Raw genomic sequence first — 21,588 nt, forward strand, 5'->3', positions numbered from 1 at the left:
ATGAAGTTCTAGGCCAGACAAAACTAACTTACAGTGATAAAAATAAGTCAACATTTTGGAAAAGCTGCAAAGGAGTGTGAGGAGAAATGTTTTATATCTGGAAAGGAATGTCAGTTACTAGGGTGAATATTTTGTCAAATCTCATTGTGCTGTACACTTAAATGTGCGTTTTGTTGAATGTAAGTTATTTCTCAGTAAAGTTGATTAAAATTTTAAAGTCCTCAAAGAGTTAAAGGACAAGATAACATCTTTTTAAATTATTAGAAGTTTTAAAACAAACCAGGTAAAGATATTAACTTAAAAACAGGCAAATATGAAGAACCAGTTAAACATCTTCAAAATGAATAGCATTTGAAATATCTCAATATTATATAAGGTAAGCTGGACCCAGTGAAACAGATAGTAGTGAATTGAATGCTAGAACTAAGAAAATCACCTAGAACGGGGGAACTAAAGACAGAATTTGAAGAGTAGTTAGGAGACATGGAGGATGGATTAAGAAACTGCAATATATTTCTAACAGAAATTTTAGAGAATAAGAAAGAGGCAATATTCAAAGAAGTATTCACTGATTTTTTTTTTTTAGACCCAAAGAAAGACATGTTTGAAAAGTGTATCAGATGAAAGACAATTTTTTTAGAGAGGAGTCTTGCTATATTGTCCAGGTTGGAACACAATGGCTAGCCACAAGTGCCACCATTGCCCAGTATAGCCTCAAACTCTCGGGCTCAAGCAATCCTCCTAACTCTGCTTCCTGATTGATTCACTGCAACTACAGGTGTCGGCCACCATCCCCAGCTTTGGACAAATTAAAAAAAAAAAAACACTCCCAGACAGATATAATTTTTATTAGGTAGGGGTTGACTTTTTTAGGGTGAAAATACACTATTTTCATCTTATACTTTTAAAAGAAGATGGAACACTGGAATGTAAAAGGATGTGTAAATTTAGATGTAGTAGAGGATAAGCAAGGAATCTGAAAAAATGATCAGATTTGCATTTTGTAACCATCTCTGACTGCTTTTTTTTTTTTTTTTTTTTTTTTTAAGAGATGAGGTCTCACTTGGTTACCCAGGCTGGCAGTGGCACAATCATAGCTCACTACAGCCTCGAACTCCAGGGCTCAAGTAATCCTCCCACCTCAGCTTCCTGAGTAGCTGGGACTATAGGCACAGACCACCATGCCTGGCTAATTTTTTATTGTTTTTAGAGATGGCAGTCTTGTGATGTTGCCCAGGCTGGTCTCAAACTTCTGGCCTCAAGTGATCCTCCCCACTCAGCCTCCTGAGTTGCTGAGATTACAGGTGTGAACCTCCATGCCCAGCCCTCTGACTATTCTGGTTTTGGGTTTTTGTTTGTTTTTTCGAGACGGAGTTTTGCTTTTGTTGCCCAGGCTGGAGTGCAATGGCACGATCTTGGCTCACCACAACCTCCGCCTCCCGAGTTCAAGAGATTCTCCTGCCTCAGCATCCCAAGTAGCTGGGATTACTGGCATGAGCCATCACGCCCAGCTAATTTTGTATTTTTAGTACAGACAGGGTTTCTCCATATTGGTCAGGCTGGTCTTGAACTCCTGACCTCAGGATCTGCCCGCCTCGGCCTCCCAAACTGCTGGGATTATAGGCGTGAGCCACCCGCCCTGGCCTTTTTTTTTTTTTTTTTTTTTTGAGACGGAGTTTTGTTCTTGTTGCCCAGGCAGGAGTGCAATAGCACAATCTTGGCTCACCGCAACCTCCGCCTCCCAGGTTCAGGCGATTCTCCTGCCTCAGCCTCCCAAGTAGCTGGGATTACAGGCACCCGCCATCATGCCCAGCTAATTTTTTGTATTTTTAGTAGAGACAGGGTTTCATCATGTAGGCCAGGCTGGTCTGGAAGTCCTGACCTCAGGTGATCCACCCCACCTTGGCCTCCCAAAGTGCTGGGATTACAGGTGTGAGCCACTGTGCCTGGCCTGACTATTCTTAAAGGCTGGATTACAGAGGGCAAGGACATAACATAAGTTGTCAATTGTCAAGTGAAAGATGCAGTATACAAAGGATACACAGGATTTTCTGTCTAAAAAATAGTGGAACCAAGCAACTGTACTAAAATTAGCAATCATTATCTTTGAACGGTGGAATTATAGGTAATTTTTATTTTTTCTTTATACTTTTCTGTATTTTTCAAAGTGTTTACAATTTATACTGTATGTAATATGTTACTTTTAAAAATATAGGCTTTTTTTTTTTTTGTGTGTGAGACACAGTCTAGCTCTGTCACCAAGACTAGAGTGCAATGGCACAATCTTGGCTTGCTACAACCTTTGCCTCCCAGGTCAAGCAATTCTTGTGCCTTAGCCTCCCAAGTAGCTGGGATTACCGGTGTGTACCACCATGCCCAGCTAATTTTTGTGTTTTTAGTAGAGATGGGGTTTCACTGTGTTGGCCAGGCTGGTCTTGAACTCCTGGCTCAAGTGATCCACCCACCTTGGTCTCCCAAAGTGCTGGGATTACAGGCGTGAGCTACCACGCCTGGCATTTTGTTTTGTTTTTTTTTTTTGGCTAATCAAGTGAAGCAGTAGAGGAGTGGAGCGGAAACAAAGAAATCCATAAAATGGTTGTGATCAATTAGCTGTAAACACCACTGTACTTGGACCAGCCTAAAACACAGACATTTATCTAAATTTTCTTTAAATATGAATGGAGAAGATATCTGAAAATTCTGAGATCTGAAAACTCACTAATTTAATTTTTCTTTCATGGAAACACAGCAGTATTTCAAGTAGACTAAATATGTAAACAAAACAAGTCTTACTGCTTTTAATCTTTATAATTTTTAACAGAGAGTGAAGCTCACCTAAATATTTGAGGGGAATATTTTCTTCTAGGAACTCGATCAAAATGCCACTGAAAAAGTCCAGGCAATGTTCACAGCCATTGATGAACTCTTGTATGAGCAGAAGTTGAGTGTGCATACCAAGAGTCTACAAGAAGAGTGCCAACAGTGGACAGCTAGCTTTCCTCACCTCAGGTACTGAAGCCCTCCAGTTGACTTGTATTCATGACTAATACAAAAATTTAAAAAGTAGATTTTTTAAAAAAAGTTTGTATTCTGAAATCTTTATGAGCATCACTTTAATGAATGTAAATAAGGCCATGTGGTATAAAGCCTCAGCTGAGAGAAAACTTAAGTTGGTAGAAGTTTCTTAGAGTTTCCTTAACTAACAATATGTGATCCTAATCAAGTAAAACTGTTTCTACAACAGCAGCTGAGGTCTGAGTATCTGGGTACCAAAAAGCCCTTCTTTTGAACAAGATGGTCAGAAAATGTACACTGTTGTATACAATTAAATTCTTATGTATACTTGAAACCAGACATAGGCTGTTCAAGAGCTTCCTTCAGAAACTCCAATAGTACTACTTACTGCACATACTCAAAATTTATAAAGCTTCATGTTTTTAAGAATGTAATTCATAGTTTTCACTAATTTGGCTGGGCCTCCATCCCATTTTGGCTGATTTAATGAGGACTATTATAGAGCATGAAGAGCAGATTACAGATGTTTGCTTAGATTTCTTGTATTTTTTTTTTTAACGGCTGGGCTATAGGTTTATCTTTTCCATCTCCATTCTATGGAAGAGATACCTGTAGTGAGGCTCTGGATTCACATTTTCTCATTCTTAATCAGTATCAGACTGCATACTGGACTTTTATGTAGAGCCATCAAATGTGTTCAAAATATATCTAGATTTTGTATGTATGCCAGTGAAGGTGCTTCACTGTGTCTGTGTTTCTTCATTTTGAAGGATTCTAGGTAGGCAGATAATCACTCCAAGTGAAGGTTATAGATTGTATCCTAGATCCCCTTCTGCTGTTTCTGCTTCATATGAAACCACCTTGTTTCAAGAAAGAGATTCTACTATGTAAGTATTCCATTACGTAAGTATTTCAGTGTGCCCTAATATGCCAGTATTATATCCTACCAGTTGTATTAAGGGATTAAAATACTTCTTCCTACTTATTAGTATTTAGTAAAGCATAGCAAATTCTGTAAGATTGTCCATAGTCTTTGTGTATATTAAAATTTCATTATGTAATTTTGTTCAAAAAGTTAGACCTTTCCTGTAGTGGCTTAGTCTGTTTTCTGTTGCTTGTAACAGAATACCTGAAACTGGGCAATTTATAAGGAAAAGGAAGTTATTTCTTACAGTTCTGGAGGCTGAGAAGTCCAAGGTCAAGGGGCAGGATCTGGGAGGACCTTCTTGCTGGTGGGGACTCTCTGCAGGGTCCCAAGGCAGTGCAGGGACTCACATGGCAAGGGGGCTGTACATGCTAATATGCCAACTCAGGTTTCTCTTTCTCTTATTATAAAGCTACCAGTTCCCCTTCCATGATAACCCATTAATCCATACATGGATTAAACCATTCATGAGGACAGAACCCCCGTGATCCAATTACCCCTTAAAGGCTCCACCTCTCAACACTGCCAAATTAGGGACTAAATTTCAACATGAATTTTGGAGGGGACAAATATTCAAACCATATAATAATGCTTAAGGATATTCTTGTTATTCAGGTCTATATATCTATATATATTTACATATATCCAAAAATATGAACACTTCCTTCTTGGCATAAATGCGTAAATAGAATGGTTTTTTAAAATGTCGCAGTCTAAGAAAAAGACTTTAAAACTTTTTTGAAAAAAAAAGTTGAAAAAGTGAATTTTTATTTTATTTTATTTATTTATTTTTTTTGAGACAGAGTCTCGCTCTCTCACCCAGGCTGGAGTGCAGTGGCGCGGTCTTGGCTCACTGCAACCTCCACCTCCCGGGTTCAAGTGATTCTTCTGCCTCAGCCTCCCGAGTAGCTGGGACTGCAGGTGTGTGCCACCACGCCTGGGATTTCACCATACTGGCCAGGCTGGTTTCGAACTCCTGACCTCATGATCCACCTGCCTCAGCCTCCCAAAGTGCTGGGGTTACAGGCATGAACCACCAAACCCAGACTTTTTTTCTTTCTTTTTTTTTCTTGAGACAGAATCTTGCTCTGTCACCAAGGTTGGAGTGCAGTGTGCAATGGCACAATCTCAGCTCACTGTAACCTCTGCCTCCCAGGTTCAAGCGATTCTCCTGCCCCAGCCTCCTGAGTAGCTGGGATTACAGGCGCCCACCACCATGCCCGGCTAATTTTTGTATTTTTAGTAGAGACAGGGTTTCACCATGTTGGCCAGGCTGGTCTTGAACTCTTGACCTCAGGTGATCTGCCCGCCTCAGCCTTCCAAAGTGCTAGGATTACAGGTGTGAGCCACCACGCCCGGCCCACGGTAATTTTTAAATGGCAAAATCTTTTGAACACCTCAGACTTTTAAATAGTAGCAAAATAAACCCAAATAGGATTACTTTGAAACCTATGCCTATACCTAAATCTACTGTAAAATATAACATCATAGTTTTAATTCATTTAAAAAATTATTCCTATACTTTTTCCCATGGCTCTAGTTTTACTTATTTGATACCTTCCAATAGTTGTAGTAATACTTACTTTTGGTGCCTCCTTGGGCTTGTGGTAGTCTCACCAGACCACAAAGTGAAACATTACTGTCAGGGTTATGGGATCTGGGTTATCACCTGATTTTTGGTCAGATAATATTTGTTTGCTATTCCTGAAGTGATTTAAACTCAAGCTGCTCGTCATTAGGCATTCTTTTTAAATTTAAATCTCATGTATTATATCGATAAGTTTATTCCTTTTATGTAACATAAAAAATTTTACAGCCTAATGTCGCCCACAGAAATGATGTATTATTTCATTCTCTCTGATCAAAATTACATAACTCATATTCTGTTATTAGGATATATCGACCTGATCTATTAGTGTAAACTTTATATGTGCCTTATTTTATAACTATCAATGGTAGGCCCATTTAGAAATTTAATCTTCAAGGAAATAAGAAATCAAGTCTGAGCAGTTAGTTCATCCTTTTTAGGACATCTGACTATTTCACCATTCTGCAACATACTGCTAATACCCTTTCTTTCCTTTTTACTTGCTACCACCACTGTTGATTAGTCTTCCTATTTTTGGTTCTACTTTTTCTGGGATATTTGACTTACAGTTCTCAATAATTTTCTTTACTTACACAAGTAAAACAAATACCTATTTATACTTTATACACAGACATATACTTAGAAGAAACAAATTATCCAGGTATATTAGCACACCACTACTTATTGGAAGCCATAAAAATTAAACAAAATCTATGATATTTACTTCTTTCATGTAACAACTACTTTGTTCATACTTTATATTTTCACTCTTGAGTACCATTATGAACTCATAGCATTTCAAAATATTTATATATTTACTTAGCAATAATTAGTATTGATGCTCTAATTATTACAACTTAGCTACTTCAAGCTAGTACCTTTGGTTTTGTTTTGACTGTATCTTTGTTTTCTGGTACAGTAGGATATGCCAGGCCCATCCATAACTTTTTCTTCCTTTAACATATAGAATCAGCTGAACTTTAAGGAGACTTACTCCTTTGAGAGGCTAATACAGTAGTATTCAAGAACCAAGTTGGGTGGTGAGGGTATGTAAGTTGTGCTACTGCTATTTTGCCCCTTTTTTGTTTTTTTAAGAGATAGGGTCTTGCTTTGTCACCCAGGCTGGAGTACAGTGGCACAATCATAGCTCACAGCAGCCTTGAGCTCCTGACCTCAAGCAATCCTCCCACCTAAGCCTTCTGAGTAGCTAAGCTATTTTGCCACTTTTTGTTGTGAGAGGTATGAAGAAAATGTGTCATTAATTCATTTTGATCTTTCAGTTTAACAAATCAGGTTGTCATAAAATATAAGATTTATCAACCGCTAAGACTTTCTATAAAAATAACATTTCAAATTATATCCATTCTTGCCTTCTCCAATATATTCTCCACATTAAATCAGATTTTTTTTTTAAATTCAAGGTTGATCCTTCCTGTCTCCCACTTAAAAACTTTCAGTAGCTTTCCACTGAATTTAAGATAAAAGTCTAAAATTATATCATCAGCTGGCCCCTGCCTACTTCTCTAAGACATCTATCAGTCTCTCTCTCATTCATTAATCCTTCCAACACTGGCTTTCTTTCAGACCTCAAATGCATGAAACTAGGTATTTGGTTCAGTTCTCTGGGAGTTCTTGGGCCAGAAGAAAGTGCTAAACAACATAGTAATACAGCATCTTCCTCTTTGTATCTCTAACCCCTAGGACAGTGCCTATAACATGGTTAGCAGTCAACTTGCTGCTTCCTTTTCTTTTTGGTTTTGTTTTTTGTTTTTTGAGACAGGGTCTTACTCTGTTGTTACAGGCTAGAGTGCAGTGGTGCAATCACGGGTGACTACAGCCTTGACCTCCTGGGCTCAAGCAATCCTCCTGCCTCAGCCTCCTGAGTAGCTGGGACCACAGGCGTGCTCCACCACATCTGGTTAATTTTTGTATTTTCAGTAGAGATGGGGTTTCACCATGTTGCCCAGGCTGGTCTTGAACTCCTGGGCTCAAGTGATTTGCCCACCTTGGCCTCCCAAAGTGCTGGGCAGATAACCTGAGGTCAGGAGTTTTAGACCAGTATGGGCAACATGGTGAAACCCCGTCTCTACTAAAAATACAAAAATTAGCCAGGCGTGGTGGCGCACACCTGTAATCCCAGCTACTGGGGAGGCTGAGACAGGAGAGTCGCTTGAACCCTGGAGGTGGAGGTTGCAGTGAGCCAAGATCACGCTACTGCACTCCAGCCTGGGCGACAGAGCGAGACTCTGTCTCAAAAAAAAAAAGAAAGAACATTTACAAAGACAACTTTATGGTATAGAATACTATCTTATTTTTTGCTGCAGCTTTAGGGGAAATGGGAATATTTTTCCTTCTTATCTAGCTAAAATTTCTTTTAATAGCAGTTATAAAGGCCTATAGTTGTTAGAAATTCCTATTTATTTTTCAACACAAAGAATTCCATTAGTTACCACTGACTAAAAATATAATTGGTTATTAGTATAAATGGAATAATACAATAGCAGAATAACATAATGGAATGTCAGGCATACATTCTATATGTTTGATAGCTTTTTTTTTGTCACCCAGGCTGGAGTGCAATGGCATGATCTCTGCTCACTGCAACCTCTGCCTCCCAGGTTCAAGGGATTCTCCTTCCTCAGCCTCCCAAGTAGCTGGGATTACAGGTGTGAGCCACCACGCCTGGCTAATTTTTAGACATATTGGATCTCCAAACCGATTCCCTCCCTCCCTCCCTCCCTCCCAACCGCCCTTCATCCCTTCCTTCCTTTTTTTTTGAGACAGGGCCTCACTTTGTCACCCAGACTGGAGTGCAGTGGTGCAATCTTGGCTCATTACAGCCTTGATCTCCTGGGGTCAGGTGATCCTCCCACCTCAGCCTCCCGAGTAGCTGGGACTACTGGTGTGCACCACCTCATCTGGCTAATTTTGTATTTTTTGTAGAGACAGGATTTCGCCTTTTGCCCAGGCTGAGCTTCTGTCATGTCTTACCATCTCCATCCCAGTGCCACCTGCCATGGTCAAGGATCTTATCTGTTTACCAACTCTTGCATAAGAGAAGTTTACTTCTTTTTATGTAAAAGAAGTCTGGAGGAAGGCAATGTAAAGTGGCGGCATGGTGTTTTCAGGGACTGAGACACTTCATCTTTCTGCCATATCATGTTAGCCCATGATGTTTTTTCTGACGTTTTCTTCATGGTTCAAGATAGCTGATAGAGCTCCAAACATGATAATTCGCTTTCCACGTAGCAGAGAGGAGGAAAGACAGAAGGGCCAAATGGTATCCCTTGCAGTCACACCAGTTCCCTTTAAACAGCCTTCCCAGAGTCCCACAAAATAATTCTGCTCATATTGCATTGACTGTCTCTGGCTACAAGGTAACTGGGAGATGCAGTCTTTGAGGTGGATATGTTGTTTTCATGAATAAAATTGGGATGATTTTACTAGGAAAGGAGAGAATGGATATTGAGGGGCATCTAGCATTCTCTACCATGTATGTATATGGTTTTTATGAAATTATACATTTTGTAATCTCTTTATACTTAATATTTTATTGTGGACATCTTCTATTTTTCCCAATATTAACTTAAGGACTTTATTCCATTGCATGAATATATCACTATTTAAGGAACTCATCCCCAAATCCTCTATTTTGAAACAGTTGGGCTAGTTTCTGTTTTTGGCAATTATAAACAATTCTGTGATCATAATTTTTTTTTTTTGAGATAGGGTCTCACTCTGTTGCCCAGGCTGAAGTGCAGTGGCACAGTCATGGCTCACTGCAACTTCTGCCTCCAGGGCTCAAGTGATTCTTCCACTTCAGCCTCCTGAGTAGCCGGGACTATAGGTGCATGCCACTATACCTGGCTAATTTTTGTACATTTTGCAGAAACCAAGTTTCACCATGTTGCACAGGCTGGTGTTAAACTCCTGGGCTCAAGCGATCCACTTGCCTCAGCCTCCCAAAGTGCTGAGATTACAGGAATGAACTACCGTGCCCCACCAATCATAATTCTTATAGCTAAATCTTATAGGTCATATCCTTAAATGAAATCCCTACAAATGAAACCATTGAATCAAAGAAAATGTTTATTTTAAAGCTCCTAATATATATTTTGAAAATGTCTTGCAGTAAGATTGTCCCACCAGCCTTGTTTAAAAGTGCCATGGATTTATTTTTTTAATTAATTAATTTTTTTTTTTTTTGTGACAGAGTCTTGCTGTGTTGCCCAGGCTGGAGTGCAGTGGTGTAATCTCAGCTCACTGCAACCTCCACCCCACAGGGTCAAGCAATTCTCCTGTCTCAGCCTCCCAGGGAGCTGGGATTACAGGCACATGCCATCACGCCTGGCTAATTTTTGTATTTTTAGTAGAGACGGGGTTTTACCATGTTGGCCAGGCTGGTCTCAAACTCCTGACCTCAAGTGATTTGCCTGCCTCAGCCTCCTAAAGTGCTGGGATTACAGGCATGAGCCATGGGCCCAGCTGCCATGGGTTTATTCTATTTTCCTAATAAAAAAAATACTTAAGGCACAAAAAAATATAAAGAGCAATACAAAGTGTAAATTGGTTATATTTAACATTTGGTTAAACTGAGATCCATTTTTTAAAATTTTATTTCTCAGATTGTACTGACTTCCTCCAAAGTAAACCCACTGAAACAAATGAATCATCACATATTTACTGAATGCCTAGGAAGGAAGAGAAATTTGAATATTAATAAGATAAGATCCCTGCCCTTAAGAAGCATATATTTTGGGCAATGATGGAGTTACTGAAATAAGGATATAACGTCATGAGATATCGTAAGATGTAATTATAAATGTGTATTCTTAGTTTTTTTTTTTTTTTTTTTTTTTGAGATGGAGTCTCACTCTGACGCCCAGGCTGGAGTGCAGTGGTGCAATCTCAGCTCACTGCAAGCTCCGCCTCCCGGGTTCATGCCATTCTCCTGCCTCAGCCTCCCAAAATGCTGGGACTACAGGCACCCGCCACCATGCCTGGCTAATTTTTTTTTTTGTATTTTTAGTAGAGACAGGGTTTCACCCTGTTAGCCAGGATGGTCTCAATCTCCTGACCTTGCGATCCGCCTGCCTCAGCCTCCCAAAGTGCTGGGATTACAGGTGTGAGCCACCACGCCCAGCCGATTACTCTTAGTTTTTAAAAAACTTGTTGTATAGCTTGTTATAGTTTAGATATTTGTCCTTGTCTAAATCTCATGTAGAATTATAATCCTTAGTGCTGAAGGTGGGGCCTGGTGGGAGGTGTCTGAGTCATGGGGACAAATCCGTCATGACTTAGTATGATCTTTGCAATAGTGAATGAATTCTCATGAGATCTAGTCATTTAGAAGTGTGTGGCACCTCTCCACACACACACACTTTGTCTTTCTCCTGGTCTGGCCATGTGATATGCCTACTCCTGCTTCACTTTTTACCATAAGTTAAAGCTTCCTGCAGCCTTCCTCAAAGCAGATGCTAGCACTATTAGCACTATGCTTCTTGTACAACCTGCAGAGCCATAGGCCAATTAAACTTCTTTTCCTATAAATTACCCAGTCTCAGGTATTTTTGTTTTTTGTTTTGTTTGTTTGTTTGTTTTTTTGGGTTTTTTTGAGACACAGTCTCACTCTGTTGCCCAGGCTGGAGTGCAGTGGCGTGATCTCGACTCACCACAACCTCCACCTCCCGGATTCAAGCGATTCTCCTGCCTTAGCCTCCTGAGTAGCTGGGACTACAGGTGTGCACCACCATGCCTGGCTAATTTTTGTATTTTTAGTAGAGACGAGGGTTCACTGTGTTGGCCAGGCTGGTCTCGAACTCCTGACCTCGTGATCCGCCCACCCCAGCCTCCCAAAGTGCTGGGATTATAGGCGTGAGCCACTGCACCTTTCTAGGTATTTCTTTATAGCAACACAAGAATGACTTCATACAGAACACTGGTACCAAGGAATGGGGTATTACTATAAGGATACCTGACAATGTGGAAGTGACTTTGAAACTGGGTAATGGGCAGAGGTTGAAAGACTGGAGGGCTCAGAAGACAACAGGAAGAGGGAAAGTTTAGAATTTCTTAGAGACCAGTTAAATGGTTGTGACCAAAATGCTAATAGTGAAATGGACAATAAAGTCCAGGCTGACAAGGTCTCAGAAGGAAATGAGGAACTTACTGGGAACTGGAACAAAGGGCATGCGTGTTATGCCTTAGCAAGGAACTTGGCTGTATTGTGTCCATGCCCTAGAGATCTGTGGAATTTTGATCTTGAGAGTCATGATGTAGGGTATTGGGTAGCAGAAATTTCTAAGTAGCAGAATGTTCAAGAAGTAACATGGCTGCTTCTAACATCTATGCTCAGGTGTGGGAGCAAAGAAATGACTTAAAGTTGGAATTTATATTTAAAAGGGGAGCAGAGCATAAAAGCTTGGAAAATTTGCAGCCTAGCCACATGACAAAGAAAAAGCTTTTTGGGAAGAGGAATTCAAGCAGGCTGTGGAGCAACCACTTGATAGAGATATCTGCATAACTAAAAAGCAGCCAAGTGCTAATAGCCAAGACAATGGGAAAAAGGCATTTCAGAGACCTTCACAACAGCCCCTCCCATCACAGGCCCGGAGGCCTAGGAGGGAAGAATGATTTTGTTTTGTGGGGCAGACCCAGGACCTTGTTGCCTTGAGCAGCCTTGGGACACTGCTTTTTGCTGGGGCTCAGCGGGGCCCAGTTACAGCTTGACTTGCCGCTTTAGATAATCTGAGCTGTCCTGATCTCAAGTGATCCATGGTGAAACCTTGTCTCTACTAAAAGTATGAAAATTAGCCAGGTGTGATGGCAGACGCCTATAATCCCAGCTACTTGGGAGGCTGAGGCACGAGAATCCCTTGAGCTTGGGAGGCGGAGTTTGCAGTGAGCTGAGATCACCCACTACAGTCCAGTTTGGGTGATACAGCGAGACTCTGTCTCACAAAAACAAAAACAAAAACATTGCAAGCAAGCCGTAAGCCTTGGCAGCTTCCATGTGGTGTTAAGCTTGCGGGCACACAGAGGGCAAAGAGTGAAGGCTTGGCACTATCTGTGTAGATTTCAGAGGATGTAAGAAAAAGTCTGGGTGTCCAGGCAGAAGCCTGATGCAGGGGTGGAGTCCTCACAGAGAATCTCTACTGGGGCAGTGCAGAGGGGAAATGGGGGTTGGAGGCCCCACACACAATTCCCACTGGGACACTGCCTAGTGGAGCTGTGGGAGGGGAGTCACCGTCTTCCAGACCTCAGAATGATAGATTCACCTTGCACCCTGTACCTAGAAAGCTGCAGGCATTCAGGCCAGGTGCAGTGGCTCATGCCTGTAATCCCAGCACTTTGGGAGGCCAAGGTGGGCAGATCACTGGAGGCCAGGAGTTCGAGACCAGCCTAGCCAACATGGTGAAACCCCATCTCTACTAAAAATACAAAAATTAGCTGAGTTTAATGGTGCTCGCCTGTAATCCCAGCTATTCAGGAGGCTGAGGCAGGAGAACTGCTTGAACCTGGGAGGCAGAGGTTGCAGTGGGCCGAGATCCCACCACTACACTCCAGCCTGGGCGACAGAACGAGACTCTGTCTCTCAAAAAAGAAAAAAAAAAAAAGAAAACTGCAGGCATTCAACTCCACCCATGCGAGCAACCTTGGGAGCTGAACCCTGCAAAGCCACAGGGGTGGAGCTGCCCAAGGTCTTGGAAGCCTACCCCTTGCACCTTGTTGTGGGACATCGAGGGGCTCTAAGAGTTAATGACTCCCCTACTGGGTTTTGAACTTGCGTGGGATCTGTAGCCCCTCTCTTTTGGAACAGAAATGTTTATCTAACGCCTATACTCCCATTGTATCTTGGAAGTAAATAACTTGTTTTTGATTTACAGGCTCATAGCTGGAAGGGATGTGCCTTGTCTCAGATGAGACGTGGGACTTTGGACTTTTGAATTAACACTGGAATGAGTCAAGACTTTTGAGACTTTTTGGAAGCCATGATTGTATTTTGCAATGTGAGAAGGATATGAGATTTGGGAGGAGCCAAGGGCAGAATGCCCAAATCTCATGTTGAATTGTAATCCCCAATGCTAGAGGTGGGGCCTGGTGGGAGGTGTTTGGGTCATGGGGGGGGATCCCTCATGGCTTTGTACTGTCTTTACGATAGTGAGTTCCCATGACATCTGGTCATTTAAAAGTGTGTGGCACCTCTCTTGCTCCTGCTCCCACTCAACATTCCACCATGAGTAAAAGCTTTGTAAGTCCTCTGCAAAAGCAGATGCCAGCACTTTGCTTCCTATACAGCCTCCAGAACTGTAAGCCTCTTAAATCTCTTTTCTTATAAATTACCTGGTCTCAGATATTTCTTTATAGCAAGGCAAGGATGACCTAATACATAGCTATAGCTGTGTGCATCTGAAAAGACAGCAAGCAGTATCAGATAGTCCATTGTACATGTAGGCAAAATAGTTGTATGACCAGAATTTAATCTTCCTGTTCTGAGAAATGGTAGGTTATTGAGGCTTAGAATAGTCCACGAAGGTATTGCCAGGGCAAGGGGAGTTTGAGCCAAAACTCATGTAACTGTGTTGCCATAAGAACTATTTATGTTTACATAATTAATATTTACTTCTTTTTTCCACTCCAAGATTTGGTATAAGGGGAAATAAGTTACATTTTTCATCTTCTTATGCTCATAAAGCATCTTTCATTGCCAAATCCTCCAGCTTTTGTTCTATGGAAAGAGATGAGGAAGACTCTATAATTGTCTCAGAAGGAATAATTGAAGAATACCTAGCATTCGATCACACAGATATGTGAGTATTATGCCTTTTAAGCTTTTTACTCTCCTCTTATTTTGTGTATTAATACCTATTTTTTCTAAATGATGCTACCAATGTATATAATTAAATATATGCCAGTTTCTGTTATTTATTTTATGTTATTTCTCAGGTATCCAGAACTTATGTTCTTATTGCTTCCATATACTAGACTTCCTTGTGTATTTTATAACTTCACACATCATTTGCCTGTTCCTGAGATTAGAGATTTTAAAATAAGTTTATTTTTTCCCCACATAGTTTGATTTTACCCTTTTGCAAATTACCACCAGTGGGAACTTTGAAACTTTTTAAAAGAGCAGTTGAAGAGATATGAACTTTATTTACGTAAATCTTGTTTCAAAAAGGTATATAGAGGGCGCGGTGGCTCACACCTGTAATCCCAGCACATTGGGAGGCCGAGGCGGGCAGATCACTTCGGGTCAGGAGTTCGAGACTAGCCTGGCCAACATGGTGAAACCCCATCTCTACTAAAAATACAAAAATTAGCTGGGCATGGTGATGTGCACCTCTAATGTCAGCTACTTGGGAGGCTGAGGCCAGAGAATCGCTTGAACCCGGGAGGCGGAGGTTGCAGTGAGCTGAGATGATGCCACTGCACACCAGCCTGGGCAACAGAGCAAGGCTCCATCTCCAAAAACAAAACAAAACAAAAAAGAAAAGAAAAAGGTATAAACAGTTTGTTTAAAACCTTATGGTTGGCACAGATTTTATAATTAATAATGTCTGTTTATGTCTATTCTTACTATATTCTAACAGTAGTCCTATCACCTAGATATGATTTATCTTCTTTACAGGATAGGTGAGAATCAGAGTAGTTAATGATTTGTCTAAAGTAAAGCTAAAACCAAAACCTTATTCATCTGATTCTCAATCCAGTCTTCTCTTCACTATTCCTTGCTACCAATCTGTAACATTAACCTGTTAAACTATTCCTCTAAGCCTTTAAAAGTTCCAGATTTGATAGTCACAGCAGCATATTTGAAAATAAGTGAGAATTTCTCTTTAGGCTGTGTAGCTGTGGTTAGGTCTAGTAGTTAGTATTGTGTCACATGATTCTGGATGCATTTTTTTTTCCCATTGTATTTTTTCCCATTGTATTTCCTACTGAGCCATGTTGACTCACGTATCACCCAAGTGCACACAGCCCTAGGGCCAGCTAAATATAAGCCAGGCTTCTATACATAATACCACTGAGCTAGAACTGGAAGCAGGTTCTTTTGGTTTTCCAAAGATTGCCTCCTTCCCTTTCACTTCTCCTGTGTCAAATTACTTCTATTTTCTATTTATTACTTCTATTTGGCCTTTGTCAAATTAATTCTATTTTCCATTTTTCCTCAAAGTGAATTTTCAGGTAATACACGGACAATTTTAGAAAGGCAGCCTTCCCTTCAGAATCATGAAGTCTTTCCTTCTTGCTTCTGTTACAGGGAAGAGGGATTTCGTGGGAAGAAATCAGAAGCAGCTACAGAGAAACAGAAATTAGGGTATCCTCCCATTGCTCCATTTTACTGCATGAAAGAAGATGTCCTTGCTTATGTGTTTGACAATGTATGGAGCAAGGTTGTGAGCTGTATGGAGCAGTTGACACGTAGTCACTGGGAAGGATTTGCCTCTGGTAAGGATCTTTGTGAAAATAATGTAAAAATCAATTGTTTATGATTTCTAAACCCTAACCAGTCTATTAGATGATATGCTTCATAGTGCAAAAGGTGCATATGGGCCAGGCACAGTGGCTCATGTCTATAATCCGACACTTTGGGAGGCCAAGGGGAAGGATCACTTGAGCCCAGGAGTTTGAGACCAGCCTGGGCAATGTAGTGAGATCCCATCTCTCTAAAAAAATAAAAAATTAGCCAGGCATGGTGGCATACACCTATAGTTCCAGCTATGCAACAGACTGAGGTGGGAGCATCACTTGAGCCCAGGAGGTCAAGTCTGCAGTGAGCTATGACTGCACCACTGCACTCTAGCCTGGGCATAAGATGAGAGATTCTGTCTCAAAAAAAAAAAGAAAAAAAAAAAGTGGGTATGAGAGAGAGGAAAAACCCAAATGTTTTTTCTAAATGTTTTTTCCTACTCTCACATACCACAACATGTCTGACACCAGTAGGTAGGGTTTTTTCCCCACAACCCAAGCAATTCTGACACCACATCCTATAATTCAATTCAGTTCTGACACAATCTACCAGGAGATATTGTCAGATCCCACAAATTAAGGGCCCAGTCCCACAAGACTACCCCCAACCTCAGATGCTAGTTGCAAGCTCCAAGTTGTGACCTGTACTTCTGACCTACCAGCTATTTAGGGCTCTCTGAACCTAGTCCTTTAGGGTTTTTATGGAGGTTTCATTTTGTAGGCATGATTAAATTGTTGGCCATCGCTGATTAACTCGACCTTCAGCCCCTGTCTTCTCCCTAGAGGTTAAGGGGTGGGGATGAAAAAGTTCCAACCTTCTAATTACATAGTTGGTTCCCCTGCCAACCACTATCTCCCTACCCAATCCTCAGACTATCCAAGAGCCCCTAACCACCAGTCATATCATTAGCATACAAAAAAAACACCACTTTGGGTATTATAAGGGTTTTAGAAGCTGTGTGCCATAAACCAGGGGCAGAGACCAAAAATATGTTTATTATCATCTCATGATATGATATGGAATGACCATATATTTAGTCTCTGCCCCTGATCTCAGATCATAGTGGGTCTGACTTATGTTTGTATTTCCCACAAAAACTAACAGGTATTTAGTAAATATTTGAGAATGAGTAGATCAATAAAAAGGCCTAGTCTGTGATGATTAGACAGAGCTTGCACTTTCTCTTTGAATATAATGATTTATGAAGAAAAATCATGTGCAAGTAGCACATTTTTTAAACTGCTTTATTAAAGCATAATAGATATATAATAAACTACACTATTTTTTCTTTTCATTTTATTTTTTATTTTTATGTATTTGAAGGGTCCAAGTGCAGGTTTCTTATGTGCATTTATTTCTTAGTGGTGAAATCTGGGTTTTTAGTGTACCCATCACTCAAATAGTGAATGTTGTACTCAATAGGTAATTTTTCAACCCTTGCCTCCCTCCCACCTTCCCACCTTTTGGAGTTTCTAGTGTTTCTTGTTACACTCTGTATGTCCATGTGTACCCATTGTTTAGCTCTCACTTATAAGTGAGAACATGTGGTATCTGACTTTCTGTTTCTGAGTTATTTCGCTAGGATAATGGCCTCCAGTTCCATCTATGTTGCTGCAAAAGACAGCCTTTATGGAAAAAAGCATGGATATTTCTCAAATTTCATTATTTTGTATGGCCAAGTAGTAGTCCATTTTATTTATCCAGTCCTCTGTTGATGGACACTTAGGCTGATTCCATATCTTTGCTACTGTGAATAATGGAGCGATAAACATATGAGTGTGAATAAATATATATTTTTTGAGACAGAGTTTCACTCATCACCCGGGCTGGAGTGCAGTGGCATAATCTTGGCCCACTGCAACCTGTGCCTCCTAGGTTCAAGCGATTCTCCTGCCTCAGCCTCCTGAGTAGCTGGAATTACAGGTGTGCACCACCACGCCCAGCTAATTTTTTGTATTTTTAGTAGAGATGGGGTTTTGCCATGTTGTTGGTCTTGAACTCCTAACCTCAGGTGATCCGCCTGCCTCAGTCTCCCAAAGTGCTGGGATTACAGGCATGAGCCACTGCACCTGGCTGTAAATATTTTTTTGATATAATGATTTCTTTCTTTTTGTGTATATACTCAAGAGTGGGATTGCTGGATCAAATGGTAGTTCTATTTTTAGTCTGTGAGAAATCTCCATGCTTTTTTCCATAAAGGCTGTACTAATTTACTTTCCCACAAACAGTGTATAAGTGTTCCCTTTTCTCCACATCCTTGCCAACATCAGTCATTTTTCATGTTTGTTGGATGCTTGTATATCTTCTTTTGAAAAATGTCTGTTCATGTCCTGTTTCCCTCTCTCACTCTCTCTCTCTCTCTGTTTCTCTCTCTCTCTCTCTGTCACCCAGGCTGGAGTGCAGTGGCACAATCACAGCTCACTGCGGCCTTGACCTTCTGGGCTCAAGTGATCCTGCTACCTCAGCCTCCTGAGTAGCTGGGAGCACAGGCATGCACCACCAAGACTGGCTAATCTTTTGTATTTTTTTTTGTAGAGGCAGGGTTTAACCATGTTGCCCGGGCTGGTCTCAAACTCCTGGGCTCAAGCGATCTGCCCATCTTGGCCTCCCAAAGTGCTGGGATTACAGGCCTGAGCCACCATGCCCAGCCTGTTCATAGTCTTTTTCCCTTTTTAAATAGGGCTATTTATTGTTTTCTTATTGGGTTGAAATCCTTGTAGATTCTGGATATTAGTCCTTTGTCAGATGCATAGTTTGCAAATATTTTTTGCCACTCTGTAGGTTGTCCGCTTATCCTGTTATTTCTTTTGCTATGCAGAAGCTTTTTAGTTTAATTGAATCCCATTTGTCTATTTTTGTTTTTGTTGCTTTTGCTTTTGAAGACTTGGTCTTAAATTCTTTGCCTGGACAATGTCCAGAAGACTTTTTCCTAGGTTTTCTTCTAGGATTGTTACAGTTTCAGGTCTTGGGTTTAAGCCTTTAATCCATCTTAATTTTGTATATGGTGAGAGGTATGGGTCCTCTTAATTTTTGTACATGGTGAGAGGCATTTTTCTGCATATGGCTAGCCAGTTTTCCCAGCACCACTTATTTAATAGAGTCCTTTCCCCAGTGTATATTTTTGTTGACTTTGTCAAAGATCAGTTGATTATAGGTATATGGCTTTATTTCTTGGTTTTCTGTTCCATTCCATTGGTCTGTGTGTCTATTTTTATACCAGTACCATGCTGTTTTGATTACTCTACCCTTGTATAATTTGAAGTCAGGTAATGTGATTCCTCCAGCTTTGTTCTTTTTACTTAGGATTATTTTAGCTATTTGGGCTCTTTTTTGGTTCCATATGAATTTTAGGATTTTTTTCTAATTCTGTGAAAAATGGCATTGGTAATTTGATAGGGATTGTGTGGAATCTGTAGACTGCTTGATCTGTATGGTCATTTTAACAATATGGATTCTTTCAATCCATGAGCATGGGATGTTTTTCCATTTGTTTGTATCATCTATGAATTCTTTAGTCAGTGTTTTGTAGTTCTCCTTATAGAGATCTTTCACCTCCATGCTTAAATATAATCCTGGATAGTTTACTTTCTTATAGCTATTGTAAATTGAGTTGCCTTCTTGATTTGGTCCTTGGCCAGATCATTACTGGAGTATTGAAACCCTACTGATTTTTGGATCTTAATTTTGTATCTGAAACTACTAAATTTGTTTATCATATCTAAATTTTTTGGTAGAGTCTTTCAGGTTTTCCAGATATAAGATCATACCATCAGCAAACAGGGCAATTTGACTTCCTCTTTTCCAGTTTGGATGCCTTTTGTTATTTTCTCTTGCCTGATTGCTGTGACTAGGACTTGTTGAATAAGAGTGGTGAAAGTGGGCATCCTTGTCTTGTTTTAGCGTTAGGGAATGCTTTCAGTTTTTCTCTGTTAAGTATAATGCTAGCTATGGGTTTGTTGTTTATGGCCTTTATTATGTTGAGGTATGTTTCTTCTATGCCTAGTGTATTGAGGACCTTTATCACGAAGTAATGTTGAATTTTATCCAGTGCCTTTTGTGCATCTATTGAGATGATCATTTTTTTTTGTCGTTAATTCTGTTTATATGATGTATCACATTTATTGATTTGCATATGTTGAATCATCCTTTCAACTCTGGGATAAATCCCACTTGATCATGTTGTATTATCTTTTTGATGTGCTGTTGGATTCAATTTGCTAGTATTTTGTTGAGGATTCTTGTCTGTATGTTCATCAGGGATATTGGTCTTTTCTTTTTTCATTGTGTCCTTGTCTGATTTTGGTATCAGAGTTATACTGGCCTCATAGAATAAGTTAAGGAGAATTCCCTTTTTAATTTTTTTGGAGTAGTTTCAGGAGGATTGGTATTAATTATTTGTATATTTGGTATAATTTGACTGTGAATCCATCTGTTTGTTTCTTTGTTTGTTTTAATCCATCTGATTTTTAGGCTTTTGTTGTTGTTGGCTGTGAATCTATCTGGTTTTTGTTGTTGTTGTTGTTTGTTTTTCAGTTTTTGGTTTTTTTGGAACAGAGTCTCACTCTGTCACCCAGGCTGGAGTGCAGTGGCATGATCTCAGATCACTGCAACCTCTGCCTCTTGGGTTCAAGCAATTCTTCTTCCTCGGCCTCCCGAGTAGCTGGGACTACAGGTGTGCCACCATGCCTGGCTGATTTTTCTATTCAAAATAATTCTATTCAGGTCAAACTCCTGATCTCAAGTGATCCACCTACCTCGGCCTCCCAAAATGCTGGGATTATAGGCATGAGCCACTGCACCCAGCCCCATCTGGTTTTTAGGCTTTTTTTGTTGGGAGATTTTTTATTACCGATTCAATCTCACTACTCATTATTAGTCTGTTTAGGAGTCCCATCTCTTTCTGGTTCAACCTCAGTAGGTTGTTGTGTTTCCAGCAATTTACCCATTTCCTCTCGGTTTTCTAGTTGGTGAGTGTATAGTTGCTTATAAATCTCTCTGATGATCTTTTGTATTTCTGTGGTATCAATTGTAATGTCTCCTTTTTCATTTCTGATTGTGTTTATTTCAATCTTCTATCTTCTTAGTTATTCTATCGGTTTGTTCTTGTTTTTTCCAGGTTTTTTTTTTTTTTTTTTTTTTTTTTTTTAGATGTATTCTCACTCTGTTGTCCAGGCTGGAATGCAGTGGCATGATATCGGCTCACTGCAGCCTCTGCCTCCCAGGTTCAAGCGATTCTTCTGCCTCAGCCTCCCAAGTAGCTGGGATTACAGGTGCAGAACACCATAACCAGCCTATTTCTGTATTTTTAGTAGAGATAGTGTTTTGCCATGTTGGCCAGGCTGGTCTTGAACTCCTCACCTCAAGTGATCTGCCCACCTTGGCCTCCCTCCCGAAGTGCTGAGATTACAGGCATGAGCTACCATGCTCGGCTTTGTTTTTTTAGTTTCTTGAGGTGTAATGTTAGGTAGTTGTGATCTTTTTACTTTTTTTTAATTAAAAAAATTTTTTTTAGAGACTGGTTTTGCTATGTTGCAAACACCACACTGGTCTCAAACTCCTGGCCTCAAGCGATTCTCCTGCCTTGGC

At 40.3% G+C, this 21,588-nt stretch overlaps 1 protein-coding gene across 9 annotated transcripts in view; it reads left to right on the forward strand.

Annotated features, from left to right (window-relative positions):
* Nucleotides 1-21,588, forward strand: part of FAM149B1 (family with sequence similarity 149 member B1) — a 75,980-nt gene that overhangs the window by 27,980 nt on the left and 26,412 nt on the right. For 8 of the 9 annotated variants that reach the window (XM_032139699.2, XM_032139768.2, XM_032139711.2 and 5 more), the window contains exons 4-7: nucleotides 2,867-3,009; nucleotides 3,786-3,902; nucleotides 14,171-14,338; nucleotides 15,793-15,980. In XM_032139699.2, coding sequence (XP_031995590.1) covers nucleotides 2,867-3,009; nucleotides 3,786-3,902; nucleotides 14,171-14,338; nucleotides 15,793-15,980 — 616 coding nt within the window. The remainder of the gene's footprint in view (nucleotides 1-2,866; nucleotides 3,010-3,785; nucleotides 3,903-14,170; nucleotides 14,339-15,792; nucleotides 15,981-21,588) is intronic. The other variant, XM_032139741.2, reaches the window with a different exon arrangement.

The sequence above is a fragment of the Hylobates moloch genome, unplaced genomic scaffold (assembly GCF_009828535.3).
Source record: "Hylobates moloch isolate HMO894 unplaced genomic scaffold, HMol_V3 SCAFFOLD_3, whole genome shotgun sequence".
Classification (NCBI taxonomy): domain Eukaryota; kingdom Metazoa; phylum Chordata; class Mammalia; order Primates; family Hylobatidae; genus Hylobates; species Hylobates moloch.